This window comes from Acomys russatus, chromosome 29, assembly GCF_903995435.1.
Source record: "Acomys russatus chromosome 29, mAcoRus1.1, whole genome shotgun sequence".
In the NCBI taxonomy this organism is placed as follows: domain Eukaryota; kingdom Metazoa; phylum Chordata; class Mammalia; order Rodentia; family Muridae; genus Acomys; species Acomys russatus.
Genome location: NC_067165.1, coordinates 35,747,646 through 35,760,890, shown reverse-complemented (window position 1 = coordinate 35,760,890; position 13,245 = coordinate 35,747,646). Strand labels below are relative to the sequence as shown.

General features: G+C 54.2%; 1 protein-coding gene across 1 annotated transcript in view; it reads right to left on the bottom strand.

Annotated features, from left to right (window-relative positions):
- Positions 1–12,090, bottom strand: part of Epha2 (EPH receptor A2) — a 28,988-nt gene extending 16,898 nt beyond the window's left edge. The window contains exons 1-3 of the mRNA XM_051171157.1: positions 11,889–12,090; positions 6,089–6,156; positions 3,189–3,864 (exon numbers count right to left, since the gene is read on the bottom strand). Of these exons, the coding sequence (XP_051027114.1) occupies positions 3,189–3,864; positions 6,089–6,156; positions 11,889–11,970 (826 nt within the window). The 5' untranslated portion in view covers positions 11,971–12,090. The remainder of the gene's footprint in view (positions 1–3,188; positions 3,865–6,088; positions 6,157–11,888) is intronic.
- Positions 12,091–13,245: the final 1,155 nt, after the last annotated feature.

Sequence of the window (13,245 nt, the reverse complement as noted above, 5' to 3'; positions counted from 1 at the left end):
AGGTCAGAGCACAGGTGCGAGGCTGGGAGGCTGCCGCCATGGCCCTTACCCTTGAAACCCACAGAAATTAGAGCTGGTATCCATACCAAGGGAGGTCTAAGGCTAAGTAAGAACCACCACCCTACCCTAGTCTGAGGTCATTGCTGTGGGCCCTGGGCAAGGAGTGCCTTCTGACGGTCTATGGTACACATGACCAAGAAAGTGACAGCTTCTGGGACCTGATCACAAGGTGGCTAGGTCCCTCAGAGCCGCTTAAAGATAAGGAGGATAGAGCCCAAAGGGGCTTTGCCATAGTCACACCACTCTACAGACAAGTGGGGACCGGGCGGGGGCGTGGTCATTTCCTCTCTGGCCTTGATCTCATCTGTACAATGGGAGAGTCCTCACCCTCTCTGGGTGCTTTGCAAACTATAAATCTTGCCTATGAACTACTTATTTGTGGAATAAGGAATGTATATGAAAAAGGGCCATGAAACTGGAACCTGGCAGGGACATCCTCCAAAGGCTGCCTCCCCCCCTTCCAGCTGCTGGGCTGAGCCTCTGGCCTAGGCCGCTGGTCACCTGCTCACCTGGCCCCTGACTACCTGGGGCCTAGTACGAAAGGCGCCAGTCAGGGGCCCTGCAGAGGCCAACACAGGAAGCAGAGACAAAGCAGCCCCCAGGGAGACGTTGGTCAGCCTGAGTGACTCCGCTGTCCCCTGGACAGAGCTGGGGGTGGGCTGGAGGGAGGCTGGCTCATTCCTGACATAGCTCTGGGTAGTGCGGGCTGGGCAGCATGCCCACCTGTCCACCTGGAAGGCACCTCCTTTCCGTTGACCACTTAACTCTTTCCTGACCAGATCCAGCCTTCTTCCGGGGGTGGGGTGGGGGAGGGAACTCCCAGGAAAAACAGATACGCAGCTTGATGACTCTGGAAATGACCTTGACAAGTTGCAAGCTGGTACCACACTACACCCGACCCCTATCAGTAAAGGCCTTAATAGGAGCGCCTGAGGCTACAGCCTAGGGGGAGCAAAACCTACGGCCAACATGCCCAGCAATGGCCCTCCAGTCACCCTGCCCCTCCCTCTGATGGAGCCCCAGCCCTGGTGCCAAGACCTGCCACCCCAGAACTGCCCAGCGAGCCCATCTCAGTGCCAAGAGCTGAGTCAGGGATTCCACAGGATCTGGTCATTTCCTGTCCCACTTCCTGACCCACAGCAGCCTGGGCACTGTTCACCATGAGTTAAACCCAGACATAGCTGTGTAATTCCAGGCAAGCCTCTGAGCCTCAGTTTCCCCATCTACTTAAGGAGACTAATAAGATCCCCAGCAGCACAGAAAGGATGTGTGGACTCAAGGACAGCATCTACCCCTCAGAGCCATCGCCAACAGGCTGCTGAGCAGCATGTATACCCACGTGCGCGCGTGCGCACAGGTACATATACACACCCCATGGCACGTGTGTGAAAGTCAACTTTGTGGAGTTGGTCCTCTCCTTCCATTAGTATTCTGAGAATTGCACGCAGGTTGCCAGTCTTGCATGGTGAGACCCTTTACCTGCTGGGAGGAGGTACTGGGAGACAGAGCCAGGGCAGTGGGTGGCTGGAACTGAGAGGGCTGTGCCAGCTAAGTCAAGTGTCCCTCCTGGGAATTTATCCTCCCACTGGGCCGATTCCGCCAAAGGGGGTCTTGGCTTAGCTTTTTATAAACAAAGCTTCCCCTGGTCCCCACAAGAGGAGGGAGTTGCCCACTCCATGAAGACCCCCCCCCCCAGCTCCCACTTATCTCTGAAGGGTCTGAATCACCAGGGTGGAAAGTTTTCAACTGCCCCTCCTCCACCCCCGCATTCTTGTGTTAGGATGTCATGGGGGAGGAGCTCCTGAGCCCACTGGTTGTCCTGTCCAGCCCCCCCTGCACCCCCCCACCCGCAACTGCCATGGTCATTGTCTGAAGCTGGGACTCTCACTGAGGTCACCTCAGGGGCCACCTAGGGAAGGAGACTCACTCAGCAGAGGGCAGCTGGGAGGAGAGTGGGGGTGATGGGAACTCACAAAGCCAGAAAAGGCTTGTAGAAATCCCTCACCAGGCGCTTATGCACTGTGTTAATGAAGGTTCTAAGAACTGTCTTGGGAGGCACACAGACCACCTAAAGAAAGGCTCCAAGGTCTTTCAGATTCCTTCATGGAAAACTAGATCTGAGGGTGGAGGAAGAAAGCTGAGGCCAGAGATGAGAAGGGACTTACCCAGCTAGGGTCATGCAGCAGATATGTGCACCTGTAGGGGACATAAGGCCCTAGCCCCTAATTTCTCAACACTCAGCTTATCTCTGCAAAAGCGACTCCCAGGGACAGCCGTGGGGGTGGCCTTCCAAAGGTCAGCTGCATTCCTCACATGCTCTGTCTGCCCTAGTGGCTTCCAGAATCATCCACTACAAACACGCGGTTTTGTACATTTCCATTGTCACTGGCCCTGGCTGTCCCCACAGCTTTCCCTGTATGACATCACTAATGCCCAGACCTGTTCTCAGAGAGTCATCTAACCAGGGCCCTCGCAGTCTCAGTCACCAATAAACCCCCAACAGAGGATCTGGCAAGAGAGCCAACAGCACGCACCCCACTTCGCGGTGCCTCCGATTCACTCCAGGTGGTTCACAGGTACACTGAATCAACAAACTACTAAACTCTATTAAATGAGAAGCCCAGAGAAGTTGGGCAATTTACTTGAGGCCACACAGCAAGGGAATCAGAAATAGCTCCTGGGAATAGACCGCAGAGCGCCAGCAGAGCAGGAACTATTCGTGGGATGAATCAAAAAAAAAAAAAAAAAAAAAAAGCGCCACACTTACAGGCATGTATGTGTCAGGCGCTGACCTAAGCACTTTACGAGCATGAGGTCATGTGATTATCACAACTACCCACCCCAAGACAGATACTATGACCCTCTCCACTTTACAGGTGATGAAACTCAGGTAGGGGTGTGAAGGAAACGGGTGAAACGAAAGGGGAACTGGAACCCAAGCATAGTTGTGCTAAAACCCTGGCTTGGAACCCCCACACTATCCTGTTTCCAGGCAACTAGAGCAGCAGTGTCCAGGGCAGAGACATCCCCAACGTACTTACTAAGATGTCCCAATCCCAAAGCTGTGATTTCCACCCCAGGCCGGCTTCCCCTCCAAGCCAGAAACCTCCACTCACTCCCTCACTCACCGTGACAGACTTCCTCAACCTTCTCGTAGCCTTCCTGGCACACGCACTGTCCGATGGGCACCAGCCACTCGCCATCCACCGTGCAGTGCATGAGGGGCTCCTCACCCCCATGAGGCACCACGGCATGGTCCACACAGGTACCAGCCACAGTGGCCAGGGGCTGTGCATCAGAGACAGCGACAGCAATGGACTCGGGGAAGCGGGCCAGGCTCTGCAACATCTCAGGACACTTCTTGTAGTAGACGCGGACGGAGAGCAGCGCCACGCAGGCGCCGATGTCCTGGAAGGCGAGGTAGAAGCCCTTCTTGCTGAGCGGCCCCACCATGCGCTCCTCCACGTTCAGCTTGACGTTGCGGGCCTCGAAGTCGCTGCTGACGGTGATCTCGTCGGGGGCAATGGTGTCGATCTTGGTGAACTGCCGCTTCTGGAAGTTGGTGCCGTAGTCCACATCCGACTCCGCGTAGTAGAGATTGAAGGTCTCTTTGCAGGAGCTGGCACCCCCCGGGAAGCTGTTACAGTCGCGCACGGTGAACTTGAGCTCAATGAAGATGCGCTCAGCCTCCTCCCGGTACACCCAGTTGGTACGGAGCCAATTGTCCTGGTCCCCGGACACCACGTTGCAGACGGAGTACATGTATATGGGCATGTCATTCATCATGTTCTGCATTAGGTCCCACTGTATGTGGTTAACAGGTGAGGGTCAGTGAGAAAGGGCACGGAGGGAGTCCCAGATGGCAGAGCCTCATGGTTGCGCCCCTCCCTCCATTCCTATGTCCTATTTTTTTTTTGGTTTTTCGAGACAGGGTTTCTCTGTGGAAACCTTGGCTGTCCTGGACTCACTTTGTAGACCAGGCTGGCCTCGAACTCACAGCAATCCGCCTGCCTCTGCCTCCCGAGTGCTGGGATTAAAAGGCGTGCGCCACCACGCCCGGCGTTCCTATGTCCTATTAAGGCAGGGTCTCAGGTAGCCCAAGCTGCGCTCAAACTCACTGCATCATGCGGGAGGACTCTGAATATCTGATCCTCCTGCCTCTGCTTTCTGAAGTGTTAAGATGATGGGTGTGTACTGCCACACCCTACTCTCAGTTCTTTTTTGTTTTGTTTTGTTTTGTTTTTTAGATAAGGTTTCTCTGTGTAGCGTTGGCTGTCCTGGACTCCCTTTGTAGACCAGGCTGGCCTTGAACTCACAACGATACCGAGTGCTGAGATTAAAGGCATGCACCACCACTGCCCGGCTAGCCAACTCTCAGTTCTCAGTGCCCTCGTTCTCCAGGGAAGAAAACTAGGGCCTAGAGAAAGGCAAGCAGAAAATGGCTGGGCCAAGGCATGGCTGTGGGTCTTTCTGGCCCTGATGTCTGGGTGATGAGTCTTCCCTACAGTGGGCCTGGACCCAGTCTGGGTGCTGCCCATCATCTGAGCTCTTTAAAGCCAGCGTCTATAACAGGAGCAGGACTGCTGTGAGGATGACAGACTATCTACAAAACGCTGGGCCACAGCTCAGGGCTACAGCCAAATGAAGCGACTGGCATTGTGTCGACGTGGCCAGGGTCATCACTGTGTGTCATGTGTGTTGACAAGTATGGTAAGTCAGCAAAGTCCAGCCCCTGGTGTTGACCAGCTTGTGTTTACAGGACAGTTGAGTTTCCTCTGGGTGCCTGGGTAGAACCATGTGCCCCTACAATCTCCACGTCCCCTGCATCAGTGGAGACCTCGGCGCGTGATGACATAGGCCTGCCTCCGAGGGCTGTATTGACCTCCTCATCACGACAACAGCAACTGAGTTGGCTCTGAACACCCAGGGCCCCTCTAGGTACTTAGGGAGGTCTTAGATGAGCGAAATGTATGAATAAATGGAAGAAAAAAAGGAGTAATAGTGAACTCAAGTATAGCAAACAAAAAAAGAGGCCTGCCCTGCCCTATATGGCGTTGGCCAAGACCCACATACCTCCAGGGCTCAGTTTCCCACTGTCTATAATGACTGGGTTGGATACCTGCCTCTAGCTGGACATTCCAGGGTCCTGAAAGTTTGTTCACAACTAAACTTCAAGCTGAGTGGGGGTGGTGCACACCTGTAATCCCAGCACTGGGGGAGGCAGAGGACCGTGTATCTCCCTGAGTTCGAGGCCAGCCTGGTCTCCAAAGTGAGTCCAGGACAGCCAAGGCTACACAGATAAACTCTGTCAAGAAAAGCCCAAACCAACCAACCAAACAAACAAACAAACAAAAACTATACTTCAGGCCTCACTGGTGGCATGAGAGGGAAAGAAATGTTAAGTCACTCAGATCTGGCCAGCTGTAGGTCTATCCTAGAGTTTCCTAGAGACACACCTCTGTCCCTGGCTCAGAGTCCCAGGACCAATTTATCAAAGGTGCCCGAGGCAAGCTGAGGCCCAAAGTGCAGCATTGTCTTCTCTAAAGTCCCTCAGCTTGCAACTCAGAATCTTGTGGGGTCAGGGCAGGAAAACTGCAAAGCACCGTGGACAGGGAAATGCCCCCAGGGCAGGTAAGGCGGGGTAGACAGGGCAAGGGGCCCCAGGCAGGAAGGGAGTTTATGTTCCTTATCTATAGCACTCTTCACCTCCTGGGCTTAGACCTCCAAGACAGGGTAGCCTTTAACCCTTCCCTCCCAAAAGGCAGACAGAACTGTGTGTGAGTCCTTCACTGGAACATCCCATTCGGCCTGCGTCTTGAGCTGCCTCTCCAGCTAGGCCACCTGAGGTCCCTTCCTTCCTGTCCAGCTCCGGTTTACCCTGGCCTCGGCCACTAACTCAGTCCAGTGTGGTAAAACGGTTTGAAGCTTGGTTTAACTGTTGAGTCTGAGCCAGGCTCCCATCCTCCGTCTCTCCTGGGATCCGCAGCTCTTCTTCCCACCCGCCCTCAGCCCATGGAAGTTTACTTACCCCTTTGCCATAGGGGTGTGTGAGCCAGCCCAGCTCCCCTTTCATCGCTGCGAAGTCCAACAAAACAACTGCAGGAAAAATTAAGGAAAGGACCAGTGAGTTTGGGCTTTCCCAGGAGCCACACAACAGAACGAGTTGGGGATGGTGTGTCCCCCACCCACCCAATCCCAAATCCCATGAGCTACACATGACTTGGCCTGGGAAGAGGCGGAACTCAGTGCCACACAGCTGCCTGTCACCAGGGTTTCAGCTATGCTGTCTCCTCAGCCCCCCAGCAGGGCAGGGCCCAGCACAGCAGGAGAACAGCAGCTGGGCAGTGTACTGGAATGATCCCCCACTGCTCCATCTGCTTCCTCAGAACAAGGGATCACTTCACACGGGCCACAGAGCATGGGACTGTCTGCTTCTCTGGCATAGAACACCCTGGCCCAAACCAGGCCACCCAGCACACATAGTAGCAGTGGGTAGAAAGGCACTGAGGTGCTCCATAAGAAAGGGTCATTGGGCCGGGTGTGATGGCACACGCCTTTAATCCCAGCACTCGAGAGGCAGAGGCAGGCAGATCGCTGTGAGTTCGAGGCCAGCCTGGTCTACAAAGCGAGACCAGGACAGCCAAGGCTACACTGAGAAACCTTGTTTCCAAAAAAAAAAAAAAAAAGAAAGGGTCATTAGCTAGTTCTGGTAGCACACAGGCAGAGGCAAGTGGATCTCTAAGAATTCAAGCCTACCCTGGTCTACATCCTCCTCCCTCAAGAGGCATCTGGAGGGGGCTGGAGAAATGGCTCAGGAGTTAAGAGCTGCTCTTCCAGAGGACCTGGGTTCAAGTCCCAGCACCCACATAGTAGCTCACAACTATCTGTAACTCCAGTTCCAGGGGATCTGACGCCTTCACAGATATACATGCAGGCAAAACACCAATGCACATGACTAATACACATGCATACATACTTACATACATACATGGAGAGCTCTAGGCTAGCAAGATGGCATGGTCAGACCCTGCACCCCCACCCCACCCCACCCAAAAAAAGAAAAGAGAAGAGAAAGAAAGGGCTGTAAACAAGAGTGGACAGATCTGGAGGAGTGGGCAGTCCGAAAGCAATCTTCTCACCACAAAGTCACTGATTAGGAGAAGTAAGACCTTGAAGGCATGGAGGTCTCTAGGAGGGGCCCATAGCTACAGATCACTGGCCAAGTCTCTTCCCCGGGAAAGTCATTCTTAACCCTAGCAGAAGGACCTGTAGGAACGTGATGGATGGAAACTGTCATAGGGGACTTTCCAGGCCCAGAGGGACCAGGTGCCAGGACCACGCTATCCTCCTCCCTCAAGAGGCATCTGGAGGGGGCTGGAGAAACGGCTCAGCAGTTAAGAGCACTAGCTGCTCCTCCAGAGGACCTGGGTTCGAGTCCCAGCACCCACAGGGTGCTCACAAGTGTCTGTAATTCCAGTTCCAGGGGATCTGACGCCTTCACACAGATAAACATGCAGGCAAAACACCAATGCACATGACTAGTACACATCGGGGCCACCCTTCTTCCAGGTCCAGCAGCCAAGACCAAAGGTTCTCTTTCTCTTCCATTTTCAAGCAAAGGCTAAGTCATGCCACCCACCCCAGAGAGCAGTGTATTGGGGAAACTGAGGCTTTCGACCCACACATGGTCTCCAGATTCAGAAGCCAAGGTCCGCTTGTAATTGTAAGAACCGCAAAGTAATTGCTTTCACTGACAAAAGCAGCTTGGAGAGCTGGCCGCAGAAGCAACACTCCTCCACACCAAGACCTAGAAGAATGGCTCTCTGTGGGAAACTGAGGCAGGCTAGGGTTCCAGATATGAGGAGACTGGAGGAATCATAACCCTAAGGACAGTGTGCAGTGTGTGTCAGCTGAGGTATCTGTGCTTAGCAGATGACTCCAAGCACCACAGCCACCAAGAGAAGAAAGAAAAGAAAGAAAGAAAAAACAGTCAGCAGAGTGCTTGCCCAACATGGACAAGACTGGTTTGATATGCAAGACCACATAAACCAGATGTGGTGGTGCACGCCTTTAATCCCAGCATCCAGGAGGCAGAGGCAGGACAGCCTGGTCTGCAAAGATAGACCCAATCTCAAATAAATAAATAAATAAATATCTAAAATAAAACTAAAAAGAACCATTGTGAGCCGGACACGGGGCCACATGCCTGTAATCCCAGCACTCTGGGAGGCAGAGGCAGGTGAACCTGTTAGTTTGAGGCCAGCCAGCCTGGTCTACAAAGTGAGTCCAGGACAGGCAAGGCTATACACAGAGAAACCCTGTCTCGGGAAAGAAAGAAGAAGAAAAAAGAACCGTTTTATATAGAGCCAAGCAGATCTCCGTGAGTTGAGGCTAGCCTGGGCTACATAGTAAGAGTATGTCTCGGGGGCTGGAGAGATGGCTCAGAGGTTAAGAGCACTGGCTGTTCTTCCAAAGGTCCTGAGTTCAAGTCCCAGCAACCACATGGTGGTTCACAACCATCTACAATGAGATCTGGTGCCGCCTTCCGGCCTACAGAAAGAATATGTATAAATAATAAATAAATAAATCTTTAAAAAAAAAAAAAAAAAAAGAGTATGTCTCAAAGAAAGAAAACTCTTTCTGAGGTGAGACAGTCTCCATCCTAGGGAAGCCCTGAGGCCTGGTGAAAAGTTCTGCCACCCTGACTCTGGCCTCAGCCTTATCTAACAAAGTTCTGGCAGCCCAGACAAGGAAGAGGAAGTCCGAAGTAGCTCAGACCCCACATCCCACAGCCAGTGGCAGAGGTGGCAGGTCAGAGAGAGTGGAAAGTGTGGTGGGTAACAGCAGGGATTTGTTCAGACATGCCCAGGGCCTAATCTTGGGAAACTCACTAACCCCACAGAAAAGGTTCTGGGGGGGGGGGGGGGGGTGTTCCTGACTCCAGCTGGGTAGGAGGAAGGAGAAGACCGCTCTCTGTAAATCTAACACATAGCACACAAATATACCACATACATACATTCATACACACACACACACACACACACACACACACACACACACACACACCATATACACAAGCAGTGTGGAAAACACAAGCTAAGCCCCTTGGGGAAGGGGCTTTAAAGGGTTAACCTGACAGAAAGGCCAGCCCAAGTCTGGATCTAGAACTTTCATGAGGTTCAACCTGAGAGGAAAAGAAGGCCTGTGCACCCCAAGGGCTGCCAGCCACAGCCCCCTCTGATGGAAATTCTCTAGACCCAACCAACAGGAACAGGGAGAGCCCAGGCATCCTCCTGCTATGACAGAGACCCCTAGGCTCTGGAAATCAAAGGTTCTAGCTAGTTGGAAGCAGGCAGTTTGGGAGCCATCTGCCTAACTCTGTCGAAGATTCACCAAAAGGTTGGCCTAAATTGGGTACCCCATAAGTTCTCTGACCCCTAAGAGATACTCTGACAAGGGGGTTGGGGGGACTGGAATCTACCACCATAACGTCACCCCTGTGGGCTACGTTACTTTACAAGCTTTCCCACAAGGCAGTGTCCCCCTTGCCACCTCCCAGCTAACCTCATGCCTCTTTACCCAAGATCAGTTTACACCTAAAAAGGGGGAGAGACTAGGCACTCCGGATGCAAACAGGCAGGGGACTGGGGGCAGACAGGGCCCTTGCTGAACTAAGAAACCCAGCCTTCTCCATGCCTCCTGCAGCTCTAAGCCCCACCCATCCCAGCAACCCACAGGCAGCGTCCGAAGTTCTGGCTGGCTGGCTGGCTCAGACTCTGTGCACAGGGTCCTGCCTGACCAGTGTTGTGCGTCCCCCTCCCCCTCTGTTTATAAGGAAGGACAGGACAGTGAGATGGCTCAGCAGGTAAAAAGTCTAGTCTGAGTTCCATCCCAGAACCCACATGAAGGAGGCAAAGAATTCCTCCTGCAAGTTTGAGCTCCACACCTGTGCACTGGCACTCTCACACACACACACACACACACACACACACACACACACACGGGGAAAAAAAAAGTAGAAAAAAAAAGTAAAAGTCACTGTAGCAGGCACATTCAGCAGCTGTTGAGGACCTAACTGGTTCCCACTGCGTTTCCAAACCGAGCAAAGAGCAGAAGAGAAAGAGGGCTGCACAGCTGTGTCAAGGCTAGAGCTGAGACAGATCATACCTGCCCTCGGCTGCGCCCTCCCCACAAGTGAAACCAGATGGGTCACGACCCCTCCCCCCATCTCACAGACACAGTGCCTGGTAGTTGCTCCTGGAGGTGCACAGACAAGAATTGTCCACAACTCCGGGACAATATGCACTTTTTTTTTCCTCCTCCGTCCCATGCAGCACGAGATTAATCACAAAGGCCTGGGGTAAGGAGGACAGATGCACCCAGACGCACAAGTCCAAGATTGTTTGACGCTTCCCCGCTGAGGACTGGGGGCCAGGAGCCCGCACAGCAAAGCAGACGTCTAATCCTCAACTCCGCGGGAGCCCAGGAAGGTCTGCAGCAATTCCAACTGTCTCTCCATTCTCCCCAACCACAGCTCCCAGAAAGAGAGAGAGCCAAAAGCTGAACCAGAGAGGGGGGCGAGGGTCGCAGAATCCCTGTCCTGCCCACACCTTGACGAAAAGAACTTCCCGGGGAGGAGAGAGGGGCTTTGTCCTTGGAATGGGGCTAGGATATATGACCCCCCCCTCCACCCCAAATTCACCACCCTCCAAGAGTTCACACTGGCCTATTACCCTCCCAATGTGGAAGGCGAAAGAATTGGGAAACTTCTAACCCACCAGGGTTTCCTCCACGCTTCCCCCTGCTGGAGTCGGCCGGAGCAGTGCAATGCCCAAAAGCAGGGGAAAGTTTTCGCTGTGGGAAACGGAAGCCAGCTCTGGCAGGGTAGACAGAAAGATCTTCGCCAAGAGCAGGGCAGGAATCCCCACCCGCTCGGAGACCTTAGCTGAGGGACAACGCCCCCAAGTACACCCCCAGCCGCGCCTTAGGCAAAGGCAAAGTCTGCAGCCCCCTCACCTTGCGTGGCTCCAGGACTCTGGGGCGGGAGCAGGTGATTCACTCTCCCACCTCCAGGTGCCTGGGCTCCCCGTGCCCGAGACGATGGTTCCACACCGCGAGAGGCCGCAACCCCACCTGCCGCATTTCCTCCTTCTGAGTCACCCCTTGCTCAAAACACTTGACTTTGGGACTTCCTGTCCTCGCTCCTGGCTCTTTAACCTGTCTCCCAAACCTGGGAGTGCGGCTTGGTAAAAAGGGAGGGGTGTGCGTGGCCAGGGCTGACCCCAGGCGCTCCCTACACTGACCTCTGGGATCCCAGTAAAAGAGGAGGGCGCAAAGTGATCCTCTTGGTTCAGGGCGCCCAGGAGACCCCTCCCCAAAAAGCGGGGCCTGAATCCAAATGCCTTCCGCGCGAAATCGGTGCAGATGAATTAAATGGACTCTGATTACCAAGAAGCTGATCGCCCGGAAAAGCCTACTTAGACGCCTCCTTTCCTTTGAGGGACCCCGTGCGCCCCGCGGGGGTCGCGTTCCAGAAGCAGCCACAGAGCTGCAACCGCGTGGCGGGCGTCGCTTCCCCCTTTCCAAGGCCTCCGAGCCCTGGGCGCCCCAGCTGAGATCTCTTAGTTCCAAAGACCCTGGGATCCCAGAGAGGTCCCCAAGACCGTCTCCGGTCGCAGCCAGCGTGCCCTGCCGAACTCAGCGCCCCGAGACCCAGCAGCCACAATTCGGTTTCCAAAGGTGCGCCCCGGAGAGGAAAGTGGGGCGCCAGCACCCCGGGTCCCATGGACCGGGTCCCTGATGGCTGCTACCATCGCGCAGACACTCACCTTCCTTTCCCGGTGCCGCCGCGGCCGCCAGCGCACAACCCCAAAGCAGCGCCAGGCAGAACCGAACTGCCTGGGGCTCCATGCTGCACCCCTCGCTCTCCGAGATCTCCGCTGTCCGCACGCCGGCCTCGATGTCCCGTTCCTGCCTGCCTGCCCGCCGCGAACAACTTCTACCCTCCTGCCCCAAGTCCTTAATGGAAGTTGGGTGAGAACCCGCTCCTGTTCATTCATGCCCCACGCTGACGTCACCGAAACCACGCCCTCAGGAATGCCTTTAAAAGGGCCGGACTGACACCCTGACTGGAGGGCGGGGGAGTGAGAGGGAAGTTGGGACTGGAGGGGGGGGCGTTGAGAGAAGCGGCGGGGGTCAGGGGGAGGCGGGGAGCGGAGAGGAGGGATCGGCAGGAATTCGGGGAGGATTGTAGGGGGCCTGTGCAAGGGCGGGCGTCTCTCCAGCTCCAAACCTTTAGGAGTTTGAGCCCTTGAAAGTGCCTCCGAGGGTTACACTTAGCCCTCGCGGATCTGATCTTTAAGCCCAAATGTGCAGAATGAATCTGCACTGAGCATACCTATTCTAGCCTTTTGTCCCCGGGCTTCAAGACCTAGGCAGCAAAGAGCTGTAAACCGAAGTAGAAGCCTCCTTAGCAACAGGCCTGGAGAGCTTCTCTCTCTCTCTCTCTCTCTCTCTCTCTCTCTCTCTCTCTCTCTCTCTCTCTCACACACACACACACACACACACACACACACACACACACACACACACACACATTCCTGAGACTACCACACCAAGGAAGGTTCTCTAAACTGTGTACCAACAGTAGTGCCTCTGGGAACACTTTAGACATACAGGTGTCTTCCCCTTCACTTTAGAATGGCGGCTTTACTCCGGGGCAGCGCGACTTTAATCCCAGCACTGGGGAGGCAGAGACAGGAGGATCTCTGTGAGTTCGTGGCCAGCCTGGTCTACTTAGTCTAGGACAGCCACGGCTACACAAAGAAACCCTGCCTCAAAAAAACCAAAAAGAAAAAAAAAAGAAGGATGTACATCAAGCTTCAAAGGTTTGCTAGGATGCCCAAAGGCTATATAACTCAGGGTCATAGATGCAGGGCTTGAATCTGGGTGAGCACTGCTCCATTTTGGGACCCACCACAAAACCTCATGGGTACCTCTTGACCTCTGCCTCTGAATGGGACAACAGAGCACCCTTGTCCCCTGATCCTTGCATGGCAGAATGAGACTGTTTTGATACTCTCGAGATGCTTGCCTCCTACCTGCCCTTTCTCTGCCAAGGTTCCTTACCTCTGAGTTCATCTTCTCGCTTGGTGTCTAGCGTTAGCGAAACAAACGGGACATGAA